We start from the raw sequence: 25001 nt of genomic DNA on the forward strand, positions 1-25001 counted from the left end.
AATTTCTGCAGCACTCAAGGTTCCTAAGAGCACAGTGGCCTCCATAATCCTTAAATGGAAGAAGTTTGGGACGACCAGAACTCTTCCTAGACCTGGCCGTCCAGCCAAACTGAGCAATCGTGGGAGAAGAGCCTTGGTGAGAGAGGTAAAGAAGAACCCAAAGATCACTGTGGCTGAGCTCCAGAGATGCAGTAGGGAGATGGGAGAAAGTTCCACAAAGTCAACTATCACTGCAGCCCTCCACCAGTCGGGGCTTTATGGCAGAGTGGCCCGACGGAAGCCTTTCCTCAGTGCAAGACATATGAAAGCCCTCATAGAGTTTGCCAAAAAAACACATGAAGGACTCCCAGACTATGAGAAATAAGATTCTCTGGTCTGATGAGACCAAGATTGAACTTTTTGGCGTTAATTCTAAGCGGTATGTGTGGAGAAAACCAGGCACTGCTCATCACCTGCCCAATACAATCCCAACAGTGAAACATGGTGGTGGCAGCATCATGCTATGGGGGTGTTTTTCAGCTGCAGGGACAGGACGACTGGTTGCAATTGAAGGAAAGATGAATGCGGCCAAGTACAGAGATATCCTGGAAGAAAACCTCTTCCAGAGTGCTCTGGACCTCAGACTGGGCCGAAGGTTCACCTTCCAACAAGACAATGACCCTAAGCACACAGCTAAAATAACAAAGGAGTGGCTTCGGAACAACTCTGTGACCATTCTTGACTGGCCCAGCCAGAGCCCTGACCTAAACCCAATTGAGCATCTCTGGAGAGACCTGAAAATGGCTGTCCACCAACGTTCACCATCCAACCTGACGGAACTGGAGAGGATCTGCAAGGAAGAATGGCAGAGGATCCCCAAATCCAGATGTGAAAAGCTTGTTGCATCATTCCCAAGAAGACTCATAGCTGTACTAGCTCAAAAGGGTGCTTCTACTCAATACTGAGCAAAGGGTCTGAATACTTATGACCATGTGATATTTCAGTTTTTCTTTTTTTAATAAATTTGCACAAATTTCTACATTTCTGGTTTTTTTCTGTCAAGATGGGGTGCTGAGTGTACATTAATGAGAAATAAAATGAACTTTTTTGATTTTAGCAAATGGCTGCAATGAAACAAAGAGTGCAAAATTTAAAGGGGTCTGAATACTTTCATACATACTGTATGTATCAAATCAGTCACCATGTCAGTATCTGACTAAACACTGGTTACAATCCCCCTTCTGTTGCTTTCTTATGGCATAGCGTTTGCAAGAATGGGACCCGTGACCATCAGCTCAATCTTGAGTAAGTAAACATTTGTGCCAAATTTGAAGAAAATCCCCTCTATCGTGTTGACGAGAACAACCCAAACATAATCACTCTGGCACAGAAGGACAAAATGTCCTTTCGACAATACACAGGTCAGACACATAGCTGTTATTTTTATGTGTCACGTCAATTAATTTGTGCGAAGACATGAAGTCACCGTGACCTTTGACCACCAAAATCGGATCAGTTCATTCTTGAGTCCGAGTGAACGTTTGTGCCAAATTTGAAGAAGTAACACAAAGTCATTCTTGAGACATCATGTTCATGAGAATAGAAGATGCGGACGGACCGACAACCCAAAAACATAATGCCTCCGAGACATAACAATAATAATACTACAAATATCAATAACGTGCAACCAGCACTCATTCATCTTTTTCAGCTCATAGAAAGAAACTGTTTCTTCCAAGTTGTAACCTTGATGTCCAAACAACAATAACGCAAGTGTAGTAGAAGTTCAGCTCTGGAGGAAGGAGTTTTTTTCTCCACCAAAACCTTTTTCTAATCCATGATTCACTGTACAACAACACACTACTATGAAATGTCCTCTTTAATAGGTCAGCTGATGTGATGGGACAGTAACAGGTGTTGTGGGAAAAACTTTACCGCCATTACAAAACAGGATTTTTAATATTGTAGGAAAAATCCTTGCAGAAACAGAAGTGACAGTATAGCAGCGGCTCTGATGTCATTCATGTTTCATGTCATCTACTCATCTTTACAGCTTGATGTTTTTTCAGACTGCGAGCTGAAAGGCTTTCTTTTGTTCTTTTGCAATTTTATCGTGGGCCATTTGGAAAAAAACACAACCACAGTCCAGTATACAGTCACACAGCCTCAGATCTGTCATTACTATTCAGCCTGAGCCTGAGAAAGACATCAGACTGACTCCACTAGTGGCCTATGACCAAATATTTACAGTATGATATAGATTTTATTTACAATATTTACAGATGTTTGTATTTCTGCGCGACCAGACAAGTAAAAAAAACAACTTGTTATTTTCTAGCATACCCCAGCCCTTATATATGTCAAATACGTCACAGAATCAGACATCACACTCCATCATCATCAACATATTCACAGTCAATCATTAAATTACAGAAGGTTCATGCAGGTTCCGGAGATCAGACTGATGACAGAGCGGTGCGGCAAAGATAACGCAGTGAGAGTGAGTGAAAACAGAGTCTTGTCTCCAGCTCTGGACGTCTGACAGGCCCAGGTCGATGTCTGGCCCGGCTCCCATCGCCTGGATCTCAGCCCCGAGATGTTTGCAGAAACGCTGACCGACTCCAAACTGAGCGTGGACACGGCTGAGATTACTGCAGATTGATCCGTCAGTGTGAAGGTGTGACGGACGGACAGAAGGAAAGGAGAGAAAATTCAATCTCATCGGTTGACTCACTGTTCAGCACATGAATCAGTCGGAGTAAAGGGAGGTAGTAAATAACTGCTGAATTGTTTCCAGTTTACTCGAGGCTGAAGTTGCTGACAGGAGCAGAAGCTGCAGACACACCTGTTTGCACCTCCACATTCACACACGCAGCTAGAAGCTGTGTCTACTAACAAAACAATGGAAGAGATTTAAAAACCAGGAAATTTAAAAGAGTTGACCTTCTTACACCTGCGACACCAACTCTCGGCTGGACTATTGCAATTCTTTGTGACCAGTATGTCCCAGTAACTCGCTGAAAAGTCTGCTGTTGATCCAAAATGCTGCCTTGAGAGTGCTGACACGGTTTAATGAGAGATCGTATACATCCCATATTAGCTGCTTTTTATCGACTTCATGTAAAATCAAGAATACAAGTTAAAATTCTTCTCCTGACATACAAAGTCTTTAATGACCATCATATCTTAAAGAATACAAGCTATCAACCTCCTCTCCCAGTTTGGCTTCAGGAGGCAGACGCTCTATCTCCTTTTAAGATTAGGCTTAAAACGTTCTATTTTGACAAACCTTATCGTTAGGGTGGTGTCAGGTGACCTTTAGTCATCGTTTAGTTATGCTGCTGTAGGCCTAGCCAGCTGGCGGACCTCCCATGATGCACTGAGCTCCTCTCCTTTACTGTTCTCTCTTTCACTCTCCATGCATATATATGCCACCATTGCATGTCAATAACTTTGTATCCTCCCTCTCCCATAGTTTGTGCTTTTTTGCAGGCGCGTCTAACTCCGGAGCTGCTGCATGTTTCAGATCTGTGATGACTGACCCCTCCAAACTGCCTGATGTTTATTGTTGTATGTCTATGCTGCTCTTTTCTCTCCCTGCTCACCCCAACCGTTCGAGGCAGATGGCCGCCCACCTTTTAGTCTGGTTCGGTCGGAGGTGAGATGAGATTACTTGGGTTGTGATTTGGCGCTGTGTGAACTAAACTGAATTGGGTCCACTTAACTTCCAACCATTCAACAATTGAATGGATGACAATAGGCTGTTGTTGACTCCACATGGCTGCATCCCAATACCTCCCTGATCTCTGTGTGTTTTGATGTGATGAATTGTGAAACTAAAAAGGCTGATACAAAAGTGTAGTCGTGAGCAAACAATTAGAAAACGATTCCCAAGTAAAGCACGGCTCAGTTTGTTCGATGGGCATCGCTGCACCATGAGTGATGAAATCCCATGAGATCCTATGAGGAAAGTAAGGGAGAGCTGTCTCCCTTACTTTCCTCACTCATGTAGTGCTTCAGGTCACCATTTCTGTCTGCAGATTCTGACTCATCATTGCGTCATGGCGCTCATAGTGTTTTCACTAACAGTGACAGCAGCTTTTTAGGTGCAGTGGCATCAGAGGACATTTAAAATAAGATTTTGTGTCCCTGCAAATCTGTCAGAGTGACTGCAGGACTGGAGCAGACGTCTTCTTTCCGGGCGTGGCACAGACGCAGCCAGATGACCGTGGTCTATACGTGAACACAGTAACACAATAGGTCAATCCATCCTCGCAATAGAAGCAGGACTGGCTGACCGATTTCAAATTTCTGAAAGTGCAACTGCAGAGTCAGTCAATCAGTGACTCCTCTCTGTAAGAGGAGCAATAAACCAGAGAAGGAGAAAGAAGCAGCAAACCCTCCACCTAACTCACTTCAGAGTGGCCTGCATGTTTCATTACTGAGATTGTACTGCAAAGGGCAAGCTGTCTGTGTGGATGGACACACACACACACACACACACACACACACACACACACACACACACACACACACACACACACACACACACACACACACACACACACACACACACACACACACACACACACACACACACACACACACACACACACACACACACACACACACAGAGAGAGAGCTGGCTGCAGGAGGAAAATGTGTCAGACCAGGTACTTTATGTGCAAAGAGTGGACTCAGCTTCCCTGATTAGTGGACCACCAACAGTCAGATAATTATTGATTTAATCAATAGTCTGGCTTTGCAGGCAAATTTATCACTTCAACTAGCCACTGATTATTTTGTAGCCACCACATTAAGGCTTCATTAAAATAATTTAAAAGGGAAGTTAAACAACACTTTATAAGTACTGATATTGTGTGTGAAACTGTGTCTCACTTTTTTTTAGACAAAACTGAAAAGTGGCCAAACACCAGATAAGACAATGACTCTCAGCAGCAAGATATGAAAAGTTGAAAAGTTGAAAAGGCTCACAACTAACAAGCTGCAATACACATCTCAGGTTTGAGGAGCGGTTCATCTGTTGCTGCTACAACTCAAGCTGTGAAAAACAGGTGATTTGAGTAACAAATATAACACCGTCAAACACCCAGTCAGCTAAACACAGGCCCGGCTGCCTCTCTCCTACCACCCCTGCACGTGATGCGTTCACTTGCAGCCAGAAAATCACCCAACAGGCACAAAATAAACAACAGCCCAATGAAAACTGCTTGCATCTACATTTGTTCTGATGCTGGCTTTGCCCTGAGACGTACCGTATGAGGACAACATGCTGTATTTTATTACACTAACATATAATATTAATTGGCTTCTCCAAGCTTTGAATGTGTGTGATTCCATCACTAATCAACAAAAAGGCAGCACTCTCCTTCGATGTTGGTATCTTGTCTTCTCCATAATGCAGCAGCACTCATCAGCAGAAGGCGAGTCTATTGTTGATCTGTTTTCCGGTGCTGTGACCAAATCTGGTGTGCACAGGAACCGCTACTGTGTCACAACAACAGCTCAGACTTTCACCGGTGGTCTGTAAGACGATCCGACAAAGCAGCCAAAGACATCGGGGTCAGTTACAGGTCTGGCACAGGTCCTGTGAGCATCTACGTACAGCATGCTGGCACACGGTGGGACAGTGAATGTATGGAGTCGGGAGTGTCACGGCTGCGAGCTGTAACTCGAGGTTCATCAGCAAACAAAGAGCCAGGGAGGTGACGAGAGACGAGTCGGTCGATAGATCATCTTACCATGATGAGGCCGGTGGTGATCGGGTCGTTGCAGCCGTGGCACAGCTCCCCAAATTTGGCCCAGTAGTCCTTCTTGCAGAAGAGCCGTCCATCTTTTTCATAATACCAGTGGGACAGTGAGGCGCTGCACTCACAACACCTGACAGGAGACAGAAATGGACACGTGAGCAATTCACTAACACTTTTTAATGGTCATTTGAAGATTAAGATCATGTCATTACTCCTTTAAATATGAGTGACGAAAACAAATCCAGACGAACCAGCCGAAACAAGAGGAAGACAAAAATATTCGGTGAGGCACGGCAAATGATCGACATGTCTGATTTTGAATTGAAATGTTTTACAAACTATTACTGTCCTCTGATCAGTTCGTTAACTTTATAATTTTTTTTTCAAAAACATCTTTTAGGCATGTCTCAAGAACAAGGCAACTTAAAGTGGCCATCATAAAGTCCCTGAGCTCAAAGTGATGTGTTTAAATTACACAACAAACAGTCCAAAACCCAAAGATTTTAGTTTACAATAATACAATAACATAAACTGCACACGCCCACTTTTTACTGGAAGAAACCAGATAATATTTGACATTTTGCTTGATAAACGTACTAAATTGGAAATTGTTAAATTGTTTGTCAACAATATAACCAATTTCTAAACTATTATTTACAGCACTAATTGCGAGCATATTAATTCATGTAGAAGAACATCATTAGTATTTCACTCCATCAGCCGATCACACCTCCAGGAACTGGAAGAAGCGGACACCAAATGAAGTTGTTATTGTGTTGACAGAACATTATACGGTAAACTGTACTTTAATCCTCCTAATGACACCCTGCAGAGCTTCAAATGATAGTTTTCATGGTGATAATGATTCCTTTTGTGGCTCTGTCACACACCACCCGAGAGACAAATGAGATCACGCCGAAACACACCACTGATGACTGAGCATCAGAAAAACAGAGTAACGTAACACGAAGACAAAACAAAGTGCTGTTAAACATCAACCTGCATCCGTCTGTGGACCATAAGAAGACTCTGAAGACCTCTTAAGGGAAAGCTCACGGGTTTGCTAAGTAGTTTGCATTTTTTTCAAGTGAAAGTTAGTTCGCTTAGTTTGCTAGTTTTCCACATTAGAAGAAGAATAAAATGTAAAAAAAAATACAAACAGAGACAAACGTTTAAAATAATCTCAATTCATCACAGCAGCTCGTTGGAGGAAAAATTCAATTCTTATACAGTACAAGCAGGACATACAGCGCTATGACATGGATGACATTGGTGACTTTCCAGTTCAATAACGCAACATATAGGTTGACAGCGTCTCTTAGCAGTGTCTCTCAAACATCAGACAAGCGTTGCCACAGAAAATGCCTTGAGAGCAGCTTAGATACACAGATTTATGGCCAAATTTGATCCTCCTTTAAACATATGAAAACTGTGCATAAAAGTGCTCCTCTCTTTTTCAAGTTTGAGTTCAACGAAAAGAAAAATAAATAAATCTTAGTGAAACTTTAAACAAACATCAGCAGTTCTGCAGCTGCAGGCAGCAACGTGGCGTGTTTTGATTTTCTGAAAACGAATCCGTGTCGTTCTAATAAGACTTTTTATCAATACTACATTTAGAGTGCTGAAGTGGCTGATAGATCGATACAACCTCCGACTGAGGAGAGATACTGAGCTCACAAGACGTTCTCATTTGTAGATCTCTGTCTGGTCTGTCACCAGAGTTCAGTGGCAAACTGGTCGGTTGTTAACAGACAGAGGTGACAAAGAGATGTTGACAGACAGAGGGTGATCACATGGTGACAGACGGTGAAGAGGATGTGCAGCAAACACAATCACCTTCCAAGTGAACATATAATGTAAATAAGTTAACAATGACTGATGCCGGTGTGATATTCAAAATTAAACAAACGAGTAAAGGCAATTTCCTGGTAACTGATTATCGATGATGAGTACTACTTCCAAGGAAAGAAGATGGAAATATTATGTGACTCATGAGCTTTTGTTAAACAAACATTCTGGAAAAACTGACAACGGAAGAACGAGGAAGCACTCTGCTGATCCTCCGACCGATTAGAAAAATGTCGCTGTCTGCACATATCTACATGTAAGCAGGCCATGTGTCCATAAATCTAAATGTGTGCTAATCCCCCTATGTATGACATACACATGCAGCGGCGACTTGATACCCTGCTGACGTGCTTGTAGGCTCGTGTGTGTGCTTGTTTATAATCTGTCTCAATCTCTGTGTCTAACATCCCTGACTAAGTGAGTGTCTTCACTCCTTCCCAGCAGAGCTTTCCTCCGAGCATCAGCCGGCTGTCTGGCAGCGTTTCTGCTCTGAGCAGATTAAAACCAGTTCTGCTTGATCTGAAAGTATTAAAGAGGAAATATGAAAGATTTTTTAGTATAAAACATTCAAATTGTAACTAAAGTTATCAGCAGATAAGCAACACGAGGAAGAAGTAGACATTTGATATCTATGCTGTTGTGCCGGCGGCAGTAACCCTGTTCACACTGGGCGTACATTGTTTTGTCATGATTTTACTCAGTCTTTTTTACTGTGACACCAACAGATCCCGTTTCATTTTTTGTCAATATTGACTTGACTCACTACGTTATAACACAAACGGGCCGAAGTTTTGTGGCGGTGTTGTGTCGGTAACTTAGTGCAAACAAACATTAATCAATCTCTCTCACGTTCTTTGACCTTAAAGGTAGCGGACGAGCAGACAGGTGCTTCTGGTGCAAATTAACCAAATTCAATAAGTCTAAGCGATGGAAAGGAATGTGACTTATAACCATGAGTGCACAAGGTGGGAAGGGTGTGTGTGTATATATATATCTCATGGTTTGGTAAAACTGTTGGCTGTGAATGTAAGTAAATATTGATTTCCTGCTGACAGACTCTCGTACACTTCACCATTCACACACCCATGTATAAATCGTACCTCTGCCAGCGCCACTGCAAAGACGCCTTATTTAATAATACAATGCTAACGTTGGCTACTCATAAAGGTAGCTATTTGTATGTTTCTGACGGTGTTAATATGTTTAGTTTCCTCCTAACCTACACAGTTAAGACCAGTTCAAAGAGCTGTATGTGACTACCAGGCATACTGACCTCGTTTGGACAAAATGGATCTTTATTCCAGCTCATGACAACACAAACTGAAAAATATTCTAAATGGTGTCGAAATGGTTTTGTTGTGTCTGTTTTCTGGCAACTATGGTCACATAATTGCTTCTGTATGCTGCTGTAGCGAAAATTTTTTCCCTCAGGGATTAATAAAGTAACTACATAACCTAACCTAATAACCTACAACGTAAACACAGGCTTAACCGTACAAACTTTACAATCATCAGTCATAAAATCCTTGCACGTTGCACCTTTAAACACGCTTGTGGCAGGTTCCTAAAGTAACAACTAGTGAAGGACTCATAAATATATTCAGCAGAGGCAGCAGCTCTCTATGACTTTGCCCAAGGTCTTTCACCTTCTGTAAACCACACACACACACACACACACACACACACACACACACACACACACACACACACACACACACACACACACACACACACACACACACACACACACACACAACCTTGTAGCACACACAGACACACACATGCAATTTATTTATTCGACAGACACACCGAGTCTCCCCAGTGACTGCATGCAGAGCTTCACTGCAGCTCAGCAGATTGTGGCAGAGCTGGAGGTGGGGTATGTGTGTGTGTGTGTGTGTGTGTGTGTGTGTGTGTGTGTGTGTGTGTGTGTGTGTGTGTGTGTGTGTGTGTGTGTGTGTGTGTGTGTGTGTGTGTGTGTGTGTAAGGGGGGCAGGGGGCATGGAAGTGGGTCAAGGCTTTCAGAAGACGTCCGCAGCACCGAGCCACGAGCTACTCAGCCGTCTTGGCTCTCTGCCGCTCAATAACTGCCTTTTACGGCGCACACACACAGACAGACAGACACACACACACACACACACACACACACACACACACACACACACACACACACACACACACACACACACACACACACACACACACACACACACACACACACACACACACACACACACACACACACACACACACACACCCTGCTGAGGCAAAGTCATACCTTGGCATGTTCACGCACACACACAGCCGGGATCTCAATGCTCTGAGGATCAGCTCACAGAAATGTCTCTGAGTAGAGCTGGGAGTGGCAGCAGAGTATTAAAGACATGAGTGAATACATTAGTGACTCCCTGATGGAGATGCCGGATTTCTGCCTTCAGGATGAGACTCTTATCTCCGAGCTAAAGCAAGGCAGCAAAGCTCAGTTACAGCCCCAGATTTCCACCGGTGAAAAATATACTCCAGCACAATAAGAATGAATGCCTCTTCCGAGATTGCGGTTAGTGTGTTAATGTGTGTCTGTGGGCTCACTTTTGGGTGTTTTTTTGTGTGAGCACTGGCGTTGGCATGTAAGAGGATTATCAGCGTGAAAGACTGGGAGAGAGACTTTGCCCGCTCTGCTATGATCCTCCAAAAACCTAACCGAGTGAAAGCTTTACAGTTCCTCCGACACTTTACTATACAAAAATAGGACAAAAATAAAATGTTTGAGAAGATTCACAGGCCAAAATGCGAGAGGATGAATATCAGAGAGGGCAGCTATGAAGACAATAAAGATGTGATGAAATGGACGGTTTGACTGATGTACGATGCAATGAAGAAAGAGACAAAGAAATTCACGCACAGGCTGCTCTGACATAAATGACTCCCACGGACAAGTGAGAGGGAGCGAAGCAGATTTCAGACACCATGAAACCCAGCTGGATCCTCGAGGGAAGGAAGCAAGCGATGACAGAGGCGAGCCAGTAAATCTGCAACTGTCCCCCCTCCTGCTCAAATCCCTGAAGGAATTGGTTGAAAAAGCCTGAGAGAGTAATAAATTGCTTTTCCAGGTCAAAATGAGGCAGCCTTTCCCCCGGCATGGGACTCCTGCTGAATGCGGTCTGTAACCCGGCGAGGCTCCTGTACTGAAAATCTCTGGTCTTTAGGTTGGTGTTTGCCAAACAAGCGCTTTTTTGATGATCTAAATCTGAAGGGGCGGTGATGTAAATAGCATGGTAGGCAAAAACAAACAAACAGAGTCTGCGGCTATGCCAGCAGCTCGATAAGACTGTAAAACAATGTCTATGCTAACGTACTGGTGTTTAGCAGGTTTAAAATCGTTTGTCAGCATGGTGGAAAGAAGGTGCCCGCTTGCTTGAATGAATGAGTTCATGCTCAATTCCTCATTTGCATAAAGCAACCTTGTTCCCAGTTGTGAGTGTATGTGTGTGCGTGAGTGTCCTGTTTTTTTGTTTTGCTCATCTTTTGTGTAGGCGTCTGTCAAACTGCTGACAGGACACCTCCAACTGAGAACAAGGTGGCTTTTTTTTGTTGTTGCTGTTTTCTAGAATTTCTTTTTCATCACAATGTGGAATCTGTTGATGAGCATGAAGGTTATACTGGCTCTCCTCCCTCAATCTCAAATCTCAAAATCTCTTTTTTTCAAATCTGAGAAAGCTAAATTGACTAAATAATTTGTGACGTAGGATTCTTTTGCACGTATATTTTAGGGGTCGTCGAAAAAAAAATGCTTTTGGATCTATGATGTAGAACTTCCAGAAAAGGATGAGTTATTGAAATTGTGTGGATAAAATGCATGAGTTTATATGGAGGACTGAATGTCGCAGATGAATTTTCCATGTGCTGTTTCCCAGTCTGCTATTATTCATATTTATTATTCCCACTGAGGTGATCGAATTGGACAGTTTGATGATGTAATGTGTTTTTGAACGACTTTCCGTCCTATTTATCACGCCGACAGGCTGACCTGGGTCAATACCTAACAGGATTAGTTGGTCCCAGCTGATATGAACGAGCTGAACAAATGAATGGAATTAAACCCTGAGAGAAGATGAAAACATAAACATATTGAATGAGACATGATGCCATACAAGGTCTCATATGCATTAACATGTGTCACCACTCAGTATACACAATAGACATCACATTTTATTGCTACTCTATTTTAGATTCATGTGGGTCTAAATTTAAGAAAAAAAGGTAAATTATCAACAATGAAAACAGAAATTAGTAGCTTTGATTTGATTTAAGAATAAGAATAAATGTTGCTTTTCTTACTGAAGTAAGTCAACTAAATACAGATGAATGATATAGGCAGTATTGGTATTAATATTAGAGCAGCAACTATTAGTCAGTTGATCCATTAGTTGAGTCTAATCTAATCTAATCAGCTAATGCTTTAATCAATCAATTGTTCAAGTTGTTTTTCAAGCAGCAATGCCGGACGTATAATCACTCCAGATTGTGAGAATTTACGGCTCATCATGCACTGAAGCAAACTGATTTTTAGGACTGTTGACTGGACCAAAAAAAAAATCCCCCAAAAAACACACTTCTCAGGTGGTTTATAAGACACATGATTAATCCATGTAGAAAATAATCATCTCATTACTCAACAGAGAAAATCAGCCCTGCAGCTGTAACAGCCTTTCAAAATGAATTAGGTTGTGATCAAAGAGCGAGACACATAAATAAACACATTTAGAGCTGACATGCAGATAAACAATTAATAATTCAGCGGGGCTAAATGTTTCCATTATTTCAGCTGTCTGCTGGTGAAGCTGAACTGACGTGGACAGCTTTGCGGTCTCCAACATGAATCGCACCTCAGCAGCTCAACTAAAATCCTACTGAGACGATCTTCATTTTCTAACACTGTCCACTAATCCTGACATTATTTTTTAAAATGAAGGTTGAGGTTTGTTTAATAAATTGTCAAAAAGAATTACAAATTTACAGAGCCCGAATTGATAAATTAAATATTGTGCTTTGTTCACCAAAAGTCTCAATATATTCAATTTGCAAAAACATGTGACAAAAAAAAAGCTGCAACTACATATTTTTTTGGTAATTATTAACAATTAAATTTCTGTCATTACATTGATGGATTATAAAACTGTCGCTGATCTAATCTGAACAAAGCAACACAGCGTGTGAGTTTGCGACATGCAAACATGCAGTTTATGTGTTTCCTTCATTCTCAGTGTGACTCTTAAAGACGATCACTGCAAACGCCGCACGCAGTGGGAAAAAAACAGAAACCAATCTGACTCCCACACAAACACTGCTGACTACTGGTCAGCGTTTTATGGTGTGTGTGTGTGTGTGTGTGTGTGTGTGTGTGTGTGTGTGTGTGTGTGTGTGTGTGTGTGTGTGTGTGTGTGTGTGTGTGTGTGTGTGGGAGTGCACATATAACCACAGGTCATTAAGTGATGTGGAGGCTGAGGCAGCTGCAGGAAGCAGGAGGGGTCAAAAGGAAACGGTGTGTCCTGGTAGATGTGTGGATTAGGATCTTTACAGAGTGACAGATGAAAAGCTGAAAGATTTACACCACACCTCTCCAACACACACACACACACACACACACACACACACACACACACACACACACACACACACACACACACACACACACACACACACACACACACACACACACACACACACACACACACACACACACACACACGTGCGCATTTCTTCATTAATTATTAAATCTTCGGTCTCAGAGGCCTATCCATCTTCCATCTATCTGCAAAGACAGCAGAAATGCTTTGAGTACTTCTGATCATTAAGCCAATACACCAGTCTGCCCGGCCTTCCAGTAAAATCAGACAAAAGATGTGAAGCATGTGGAGCCTGATGGTGACAGAAACAATGTGTCTGCTGCAAGAAACTGCCAGAGTGCTCAGCTGTCACTGAACTCCCTGGCTGGGCCGAAATCCTCCTAGACAAAGATGGAGAATGACCTCAAGGGCTGTGGGATAGAGGTATGGTCCCTCTCTCTCTCTCTCTCTCTCTCTCTCTCACACACACACACACACACACACACACACACACACACACACACACACACACACACACACACACACACACACACACACACACACACACACACACACACACACACACACACACACACACACACATGAGGAAATGGCAGGCTGTCTGGGGGAGACCCAGTCTTTCCCCTCAGAGGAGACATAAATAGATAGGGATTCCTGGTTCAGAGCCAAATTTCCACTCCTGATGTTTTCCAGAATCTAAAGGAGGATGCCTGAACTCCGACAGCAACAATTTAACCTGTGTGACTAGTCATCTGTTATTATTTTGTCATGTAGACTGTTTTCACACATTAACACTCACAGCGCAGACATATTTGTCCCATTCCCACACAGCTCCCTTTTTACACCCCTTCTTTTATCTCCCCCCTCTCCATGGCAACACAGAATGCCACAGCAATGATGTCACCCTCTCACATTAAAAAAAACCAACAGCATTACCTCATCACCTCCTGGTAACCCCCCCCCCCAGTCACTCTCTATTGGGTGGCTCAAAAACTCTACCAGGAAATCCCACAGCCAATCAGGCTTCGGTCTGACCTTTACCAAACAAAAGCTCCAGCATTTACACGACATGAACCCCCCCCAAACACTCGGTATCCCCTACTCTTAAAGAAAGGAAACCCAGCAGACAAAAAGCAGGCTGTGAATTATAAACAGTAGGAATAAGTGCAACCTCCAAAGCCTCTGCTGAACAAAATGTTTCAGACTGTGGGAGAGCATCTCTTTATTTGGTCCATTCAGCTGGTGAACAGGAGCCCTGGCAGACTGGGAGTAAATGAAGTGCACGGCAGCAGTTTTCTTTGTGGTCTCTAAGCCGGCCTGACTGACAGACTGTCAGCAGGGGGGGGGGTCACTCCTCCGGGGCCTTCTCACCGCAGGGGAAATGATAAAAGGTTTCAGGGAACTGTGGGAAGCGTGATGAGGGTTCAGCAGCTCTCATTCATGATCAGATCTCATTTACAGAGAAACAACTGCAGCCTTAAACACATGCAGGGGATGCTGACACATGACGTGTTTTGAGTTTTGTTTTTTGTTTTTTCTATACAAACAAACCAAGAGCCTGAAGTTATAATGACGGACAGGTAAGTCAGTGATCGGACAGTTTAGGTGATGTCATCAGCGCTACGTGGCCCCACATGAGGGAATCTAACACTGGAGACAGACAGCAGGTCACACTGCTCTTTACCAAACCTGATGTGTTTATTTAAGCTCTCCGGAATCATGAAGACATGAAAAGTACGTAGACGGAAAACTATAAATATCACACATAGAAACAAACGGACAGAAATGAGAGAAAATGGGGAAATCTGTGTATAAAAAATACCAGTTCAGCAGAGGTATTTAATAGTTTGACTTTTGAATTCATGTGAAAATCAGCTGTCACACAGTCATCTGCCAGTTCTGCTTTGGGCTCACATCATAAACAAACCACAACACCATCCTCCTCAACAGAGAATGACTCACTTTATATAACAGTCCAAAAAAAAAGGGGAACTAAGCAGAATAAAGTGGTGAAACTCCTGAGTTTGGGCTGAGCTGAGCATGTAAAATGTTATTTCCCTGCTCTGTTTCCCCCGATTTCCTGTCGATCTTTATGGTCACCTTACAATAAACAAATAAAATGCTCAAAACATAGTATTTAAGAAAACTAAAAAATTGAATCATCGGAATTTGCTTAAATGGCACCAAATATGTTGATGTGAAAGCATCCTGTGAGTGAACATCAACTCGAATAGCTGATTACATCGAGTGATTGATAATAATTAATGACACATACATAGTGACACAATTGTCTTCATCTTGTTGTAACATTGACAGTTTGAGTTTTATTTGCTTTGCTTTTAATACGACAGGGTCTTTGATTAATAATGAATTACCCAGTCAAATCAAACAAAGTAATCGCAGCTTGAGTGAACATGACAGCCGTCACTGCTGCATGATTGAAATGTCTTTATTCTTATAACTGTCACTTTAACATGAAGAGTCAGTGCATCCATAGTTTAATTATTCAAGCAAGCAACTGAGGTAGAAGCTCGTTTTATGTACGATGTATAGAGTTTAAATTAAGTCTGTAGATTTCTGTGAAGTGATCAAGGTCAAACATGGAAGTGACAGGACTCTCTAAACGGCAACAAAACCACGGCTTTAATATTCGTTCTTTTTTGAAAATAACATTCAGGGTTTAAGTCTGAACTCTATCTGCTCCAAAAGCCACAAAATTTAATTTCCAAAGTGTGATTAAAGTACAGCAGAGAGAGCCAAAGGTTACAGAAGGGGAAAAGGCGATTAATCAAAATGCACTGACGCAGGACGACTCCTTTCTCCTTTCCGCAAATGTTATCAGCAGGTGAACTGTGGGACATGAGGAGGAGCAGACAGCAGCGAGGCCCGGCTGCATGCTAAAGGAAATATGTATCTACTATTAAAATGACAGGTTTCACTCTAAAAGTAAAGATTTATTATCACAGACAAAAATATTTAATGATGGACTCGACATTCCAGAAATATTTCATTCACTGGTAAATGTTGTGACTAATTTTGGATTGAAAAAGATGAATTTTAATCTATGTAGCTCGAAATCAGCTGACGTTTTAAATTACGTTTCATACTTGGCAGAAATACCACGTTAACCTAATTCTTGAAGTAAAAATAAAAGGGAGTCAGTGTGATTGAAGATCTGAAAAGAGGAAAACGGGTAATCATTTTGATATCTCCTGAAACGAGGAAATGAATTCATGAGTAGACGGGAGCAGAGTTTGACTTTTTGAATAAAAATTCTAAGAAAAATGGTGCAAACAGAAAATAAGTTCCATGACTAAACCTTTTTGTTACGGCAGCGACATGATGAGGAATATGAAAAGGAAATATAATACATGCAAACAAAATTTGAATATAAAGTAGCAGAAATCCCAGAATAGCCATGACTGCATGTTTGTGGCTGGATTCAGATTCTTGATTTTGGGTTTCAGTTCTACAAAATATGCACAAATAAATATAAAAAAGTGAGTGCGAAGTCATCGCTGGCTTCTTCAGCACTGTTGACATTCGATAAGATGAAGGAATGAATTTCCCCTTAGAGTGCCTGGTTGTGCTGGATAACACACACACACACACACACACACACACACACGCACACACACACACACACACACACACACACACACACACACACACACACACACACACACACACACACACACACACACACACACACACACACACACACACACACACACACACACAACTTTACTTATAGCTGATGTAACGGCTCAAACAAACTGGATCGAAACAAAAACATCGGAAGACTGAATATTAAAGTCGAGACTACACAGATGATGTCAGCCACATGTAGGATTTGATTCCCTGTCGTGCTTTAAGAAGGGGAAGTCAAAACAAATTCGGGGTTTTTGCATCCAAAGAGACGGAAGTGTAACTGACACAGCGAGCTGTTGTGTGTTGTGTATTTGGGGAAGTGAGACAACGTAAAGAGATATGAGTAAATTGCAGTTATTACATCCCTCTGACGCTCTGTACTGTACGATACTGTGGATCCGAATAAAGAGTAAAGAGTCATTTATGTATTTTAAACACTGAGGGGTCGCACTGTTCATTACAATCATGTCATTTTGAGAGTTTTTGATTGAAAAGAATTAGAGGAAGTCAGCTGAAGCACCTGACCGATCATCCGAAAACACAGCAGATCATCAGATTAATGGTGCAGGCGATCGATCGACTGACCGATAATTCAGTTTCAGTGATCCATGGTTATTTGTTTGTTCATTAAATATCTTTGGGTCTTGGACTGTTGGTCAGACAAACAAAATTAGTCTGGAACATTTTATAGAACAGATGATTAATTAGGTCCGTGAGAAAATAGCTGGAAAATTAATGAATAATCAAAGCTGCGACTTCTAAACTAGGAGACAATAAAAAAAAATATCAGCAAAATCTGCAAAATCAGCTGAACAAGCTGTATTCCGTTTTAAGATCAACAACAACAATTAGTCGATTTTTTGATTGAAAGAAAATTAATCTGCAACGATTTGGAAAATCTATTAATCATTTAAATAATCTATTGACCAACAAATGCCAAGAGGAAGAAGTTTTGTTGGTTCAAAGTACTCAAACATGACAACATGCACACAGTAACACACATAGGTCATGTATGTTATAATAATATTTTGGACCGCTAGTCAGACAGAACAAGACGTCACCTCGTGCTCTAATGTGACATTTCTCAGTATTTTCTTATGTTTTATAAACCAAACAATGACTCACTGAATACACCGATCAACTACCAAAAGTGACGGTTTGTTGCAGCCCCGTTCATCAGACTAAAGCTTGAACCAACACGAATGAAAAGTCCACAAAGTGCTCCGAATAATGGAAAGTTTGAACGAACTCCATCCCCCGAGGAAGACCACGACCTGCGCTCAAAAGCCCCGGAGCGAGAGAGCAACTGCTGCTCGGGTTTCCATTGAAGTTTCATAAATTTAAGCTGGAGTTTGTCTCTTTGAGGCCCGAAGCAGACATCATCAAACTCTAAGCTCAGCAAACATGGATTCATCGGAGCACTCACGTTCTGGGCTGCAGCCGCTTCCTGCTGCGCTCGGTCTTTGCCGACATGTCACCCATGGGAGCCGAGGTCTTGTTTTGACAGTGCGGAGACAGACTTGTGTCAGCAGCTCTGATATTTAACGGGCTTCACAGCCTCGCTGTCAGAAGCATCAGTGTCGCTCGCTCTTTCTCTCTCTCTCTCTCTCTCTCTCTCTGTCTCCTGTCTCTCCCTTCCTCTACTTCCTCTCTCACTGCAGCTGCACACAGGGGTCACACTTCTGTACCAAGTATTTCCTGTCCTCTCTGCTCGTCCTCTGGGAGCAGACCTGACCCTGTGACAACCCACGGCAGCCCGGCCCACCTCAGAGCAGCTTTTCAAGCCTCATGAAGCCTCTGCTATGATATGATATGAACGGCCCACTTCCTGAACTCGTCAGTCCATTTAAAAGGGTCCTGGCAGCAAAAATCTAATTTTCCAGTCATCCGTCATCTATTAAACCCTTCCACCGCCTCTCATGTAAACACATTTACCAACCTCCTCACAGGAGCACTGAAGTGCTTTGTTTTCTAAAAGATGAGAGGAGCTGAAGTGAGACAAGAGCTCCTCTTCATCACACGAGGTGAAGAGTAACCTCACTCACAGACACACGGAGATATGAAAGAAGGCAGCTGAGTCAGACATCATCATCCAAACGTCCTCCGACATGCTGACCCGGAACCAGATCCTTGTGGTCATACTGAATACAGCTGATATCAGCTTGTTGCCAACAACAGACCAAATTTAGAAATGACATCACTCGTAGTTTGACCACAACTAGCCACATCCCCTTTTTACCAAACATTTGCAGACATTTTGTTGCGTTTGTCTCTTAAAACACAGTGACTGAACACTCGTGTTCCGTCATAGACGACAGAGAAGGCGGGAAACGTCCGCTCTGCTGTGGACACAGTCTGACTACAAAGTAAAGAAATATTGCTGCTGTGCATTTGACGTTTCTTCACACTGTTTGAATCGGGAGGTTTTGTGCTTTCTAACAATGTTTAGTCTGACAAATCTGATTCTGATCATTCTCATTATTGATCAAGAGGGTTATCATTACAGTAGCTGTCTGTCAAAGAACGAACCCATTAGTCGACTAATTGTTTCAGCTCTACTAAAGATAACCCTCTGCTTCGTTTATTACATATCTTTCGTTGTGTTTGTTTGACGTGCACAATGCTCTTTGTCTCGCCTCACTAATGTCACTGAACATCACGCCGACGCTGTAACAAGCTCAGTGCATCAAGATGTATTTTCTCATTTGGCTCCGTAGGCACATGAATCGTCCGCGGCTGCCTCCACGTGTGCTGCAGCTTCTGTTACCAGGCAGAGTTCATCTGCAGGTGGAAACAGCTGAGTCACTGCAGCCCTGTCTGCCTGCATCTGACTCAACCTCACTCTATCACTAAGTCGCACGGACCAGACTGCACCAACGAACGATCACACCTGCCCTGTGAACACACTTTTTTTTTTAAAGCAGAAGAAGTGAGCCGTTTCTGCGGATGTTTGTCCTGCAGAGGTGAGTCAAGGTGCAGAAGGACAGACGGAGACCCGAGTGTGTCCTCCAGCACAGCGGAGCTGCAGGCGTAACGCCAGCTCGTCCTTCAGTAAAGGGAGCCTCGTCTGTTTTACCTCACGTCTTTTCAGAGCAGCTGCATGCCGGTTGTTGACTACGGAAAACACGATAGTCTGAACACCACCAACATTCAGTAAAACACTGATGAGAAAGCACATTTTTCTACGCGCACGTTACACTGGAGGGGAAAAAAACCAAAACAGGTTGTTTGCCAAAGTGCTAAATAAGCAGAAACCTTTGTCGTCCTTTGGGGCAACTGTTGGGGCAGTGACTGTCGAGCAGACAGCGTTTTATTGGGAGGAGGACAGGGCTACAGCGCACTGCAGAGACACTGCAGCACTACTGTACAAAATACAGCAGCTTTAGTCTCTTAAATTCACATTTCTAAAGCAGTTTTAATGTTAACGTAGCTTCAGAAAAATGAACACGAGAATTAGTCATCGTTACTGGAAACTACCTGAAATAAGAGGACAAAAACAATGAAACCGAAAGGATCAAACAAAATGCCAATAAACACAAGAGTGGAAATCCTTAGTCCTCGTTCCCATGAGGCACTAAGAGGCTGACTCCAGAGTCCTTTCACAAGGACGTACTGTGCAGGTGTTAATGTCAGGAGCTACTTTAACTTAATCTCCTCAAATCCACCGGGAAGGCAATGAAACTCAGCCAGGAGCTCCTCCACGAGAGAAGCATCTGGAGGGTCTTCACGGCCTTTTCATATATAATGAAGGACTAAATAATAGAAAATAATGAAGCACTGCGGTATGTTCAACAGTGTAACCTGAACTGAGTGGAGCATTAAATGAGAAAAAAACGGAAAAAAATGTATTGAAGCAGGTGGGGCAGAGAGAGGGAAGACACGAACAAAATACCAGAAAAAGATGCTTAAGTCCAGTTTTGTTCGTTGTTTCTAGTGTTTATTGGAGCACAAGGTGACACCAACTAAGATTTTTGACTTAATTTAAGAGAATAACAGCAGACGGAGGCAGATGATGAGGCGAACACAAGAACTCACAAACACAATCATGGTTTACAGTTCACCTTAGACTGCTTCAGTCAAATGACTAAACCAGTGTGTTTGAAAGTTTAAACTAAAATTAAGTGAAGTGAGGTCATGGGGTCAAAGGTTATATAAGGTTCAGGCAGGAAGTCAGTCTGTAAACTGCGATGGAAGTTGTATTTTTGGTTTTATTTTGTTGATCGCCATCTTTTTCTCACCCAAAAAACATCCGGCTGATGTAGAGTTTAGTTTAAAAGGTGTTTCATCATCGGACTGACTGTGTTCCCACATCTCATCCCTGAGGGTAGAATAATACATTCATAACTGACCAAAACGATGGCGAAACCTAAGCACATACGATCCATGTACTCCTTTTCATACTTCTGGTAAATTACCATCATGGCTGGATTATTCAACAGGCCAGAAGGGATCAGAGGCCCATTTCAAAAGACAAACAAATACATTACAATCAATGCATCTGATTGGATGGAAAAGCCGTTGCTGCAGTCTCGTCATGAAGAGATGCACCAGATCGATGAAAAACTGATTCCTGCCGATGAGTAACTGTTACGGTTGCACTCCTGATGAACTCTCTGGAGTTTTGCAGTTTAGCTTTGGGACAAACAGAAAGCAGAAAAACAGTTCGCAGCGAGAGCTTTTTTCCCACGAAGCCTGGATCTCTGCTTCTTTTTCTGAGGGTTTTATTTTTCCTTCACCCAAGAGAGGACCCCCGACAGTCTCCAAAAAAAACCCTCTCTGGGCACTTTCCTTTTACACCCTTACCCCCCTTCCCACCCCTCCTCCTCTCTGCTCGACTTCCTTCCACTGAAGTCGTGAACCCTGTTGTATCTGGGTCTTCAAGTCTGTTCCACTTCTGTCCCACCAGTCTAACAAACGAAGCCATCTTGAATTCCTCTTTCACTAGAACAGTCCTGCTCTCCCTGAAGAAGTGATTTACAGACCGATCTCCTCACACGGCCTCGCTCCTATCCCTTCAACAGTTTAGATATGTGTCGTGTGACCACATGGGGAGCAGAGAGAGGCTGATATCTGACGCCTCAGAGGAGTGTGATGGAGCCGGCTCAGGTCTGAATCAGCGACACCAGACTGTGGACTGCACATCACACCCAACGATGGCTACGTCACAAAGAAATGCAAAGCAGTGCTTTTACTTTGAAAGCCTAAAATGTGCAAATAAAAACAGGTGAAATGGGACCTGCTGCAGATCGTCATCCACACTGAGGCAGTCAAGATGTAACTCCCTGTCAGTATTCATCAAACACACACACACACACACACACACACACACACACACACACACACACACACACACACACACACACACACACACACACACACACACACACACACACACACACACACACACACACACACACACCATGAAACCATTATGGACTTTGCTCTGTGCCCAGATACCCTCCTCCGATGTCCCATTCAGACATCCGGCCGGGGGAAATCATTAATGACACACTGAGCGGGGAGTTTTACACACTGCGGGCCGACCAGCTCAGATGAACCGAGTGAGGCGAACAAAGCAGATAAACATTTAATACATCAAAGAAGAGCAGACTGTCAGGAGTAAAAAAATAAATAAAAATAAAATGTTTTAACTGCAGCATTTCACAAAAATATACAAGAGTCTATAAAAATACTGAAGGTGCTTTCAGTGAAATGTGGCTCTTCTGTAACATCTAGTGGCAGCAAACAACAACAACATATGTTTTTTTACACTTAACTCAGTTTTATGTAAATAGCACCTTTCATCCAACAAACTGCTTCACAGAGCGAGACGATTTCAACCTCACAGATGAAACAGATTCAAAGAGATGCTAATTAACCTCCTTATTATTCATAGGTGTGCCTTTGGCGTAACACTAAATCAGCGTGTCTCAACAAAGTGTCTTCCTCTATTCCCTTTGAAAGCCAGCTGTGCGGCCTCCTCACTGGAGTATTAAAGAGAGAGAGTGTTAATCTGGACCGAAGTCCTGACATGCAGCTGACCGCGTTTCGTTTAACGCCCGACAAGCTCATAGTCGCGCACACGGCACATTTGTTAACAACGCGGGCGCTAATGTGATGCTAAACCGAGCGCGAGAGAAATCTCCTCTATCGAAGGCGAGATATGAATACAGATTCACAGTTTCATTGAATAAAGGGAAATTCTCCCATAAAACTGTCTGATTGATTGTTTGCACTTCCTATACTGTCAAAGACTCCAACATTGACCTAAAGATGACGCTGTGCCTCCCAGCTGCTGCCACAAATTGAAGAACGCAGTCTGCCGCGCTGAAACAATCGACGGCCATCGGTGCGTCTCGACCATCTGTGAGTCTCGACGTTAGCCACGTGCTTCAGAGCTTCGTGTGACGCATACGACCAGAGGGGACTTTACTGATCCGAAGATTTAGTGACGCCCGAACTTCAACACAACATGCAGCGCAGAAAGTCACTAACAAACTAAGAGCTGCACATATAAGACACTTCCAGGGAAGGCGAAAAGCAACCGGAGACACTCGATTAGTTTGGTTAAAGTCTGGCAAATTCAACGTAATGGAACCCGCTCCCTGCAGGACAGTCAAGCTGATGTGATTTAAAAATAGAAACGTTTCCTCTCTACTCAACTCTTCTGGAAGATCATTTTGTCAAAGAAAGTGTGTCGCTCAGAACAGGAGCTGTGTTGTGGGGAAAAAAAAAAGAGGCTCCAACATCGTATATTCAGGTGCTGAAATGTTGAGAACTCGATACTCGTTAAAATTCAAAGACGTTAATAGATTTTTTTTTTTTTTTCCACAGAGACACACGCAGCCTCTCTGCCCACACGCAACATGCTGCAGAGCAATTCACCAGAATCTACTTCTGAAACACAAACCTGCCTTCTTCTGTGTCCTCGAACACACAGACGGTGGAAACACCTTCAGGTTTGATACCAGAGCTCAACACAGCAGACGCTCTGTCCGAGTCAGAACACACATTCTGGCTGGTTGAGTTTCTCAGTCAGTGAATACATCAACATTAATGTTTCTGTTGGCATTTTAACACCGATATCTCGAACTAAGGAAGCCACGTCAACATGACAGCATCTTTCTTAGATGGGGAATGAAACGCAACAAAGGACGAACAGCACGACTCGCTGATTACATTTCTGTCAAAAAAAACAAAAAACGAATCACTTCACTGACAAATTTGTTTCTGCTCAAGATTCATCAATTCAGCAAGAAGACTCACTCCTTCGCCTCCCTTTAAAGTCACTTTAGGTTGTATTTTTATGGTAATAATGTATAAAATGACAAGATGAAAACAATGTGGCAGTCGTTGTTTTTGCTGTCTGTCATAACTTTACTGCAGAGAGTCATTTTCAGTCGCAGCAGGTTGATGTTTTCAAAGAAAAAGCTCCATAAATCCAGCAAACAGCCAACAAAACAGCAACTCGCTGATGAACCCAGCGGAGCATTGAGCTACTTTCCCTTCGGAGCCGGTGGAGACTAAAACCAGAGCTAAAAGTGAGTGCATATTGGACTTGCAATCGTCACAGGCTGGACATGTAAATAAGCAACTCTGTGCTGACAAATTCCATATAAAAGCTGATACATCGGCACAATATACTTCCGTTTTCCCCACGAGGCCGAACATTTGGTGACGGCGGGTTCAAAGACGTGTGCAGGGGTGAAGTCGGGGGTTTTTGCGTTGAGGCTGGTGTGCAGTCAGTTTGTGTCGAAGTGTACCTGAAGCAGACGGTGTGCCAGTCACTGTTGAGGGCCTGGAGGTACTGCTCATCGTAGATCCTCTGCTTGCAGCCCGCACACACGGGCAAACTTCCTCCAGCTGCAACGGCAGGAGACACAGAAGTCAAAGGAAGTACAAATGTCCAACATTTATAGTATATTACACATGAAATCAATAACAGTTGTTACAATCGTGTGTGTGTGTGTGTGTGTGTGACTTGTTATCTGTGCCCCTTATCTCTCTTTCTATGCAAATCACCTGCGCTGGTTTACAATCGGGCCGCAGCAGATATCCAACATGCAGCTCTCAGTCTATTACTCAGCAGAGTTGAAACTGACGGTGTGTTGCATCACACTTTTTC

At 42.9% G+C, this 25001-nt stretch overlaps 1 protein-coding gene across 1 annotated transcript in view; it reads right to left on the minus strand.

Annotated features, from left to right (window-relative positions):
* Positions 1–25001, minus strand: part of limk1a (LIM domain kinase 1a) — a 49137-nt gene that overhangs the window by 21315 nt on the left and 2821 nt on the right. Inside the window, exons 2-3 of the mRNA XM_069689857.1 lie at positions 24640–24739; positions 5742–5880 (exon numbers count right to left, since the gene is read on the minus strand). Of these exons, the coding sequence (XP_069545958.1) occupies positions 5742–5880; positions 24640–24739 (239 nt within the window). The remainder of the gene's footprint in view (positions 1–5741; positions 5881–24639; positions 24740–25001) is intronic.

The sequence above is a fragment of the Brachyistius frenatus genome, unplaced genomic scaffold (assembly GCF_029030835.1).
Source record: "Brachyistius frenatus isolate BFR_SWC_R1_liver_20210118 unplaced genomic scaffold, ASM2903083v1 Contig_1, whole genome shotgun sequence".
NCBI lineage: Eukaryota > Metazoa > Chordata > Actinopteri > Embiotocidae > Brachyistius > Brachyistius frenatus.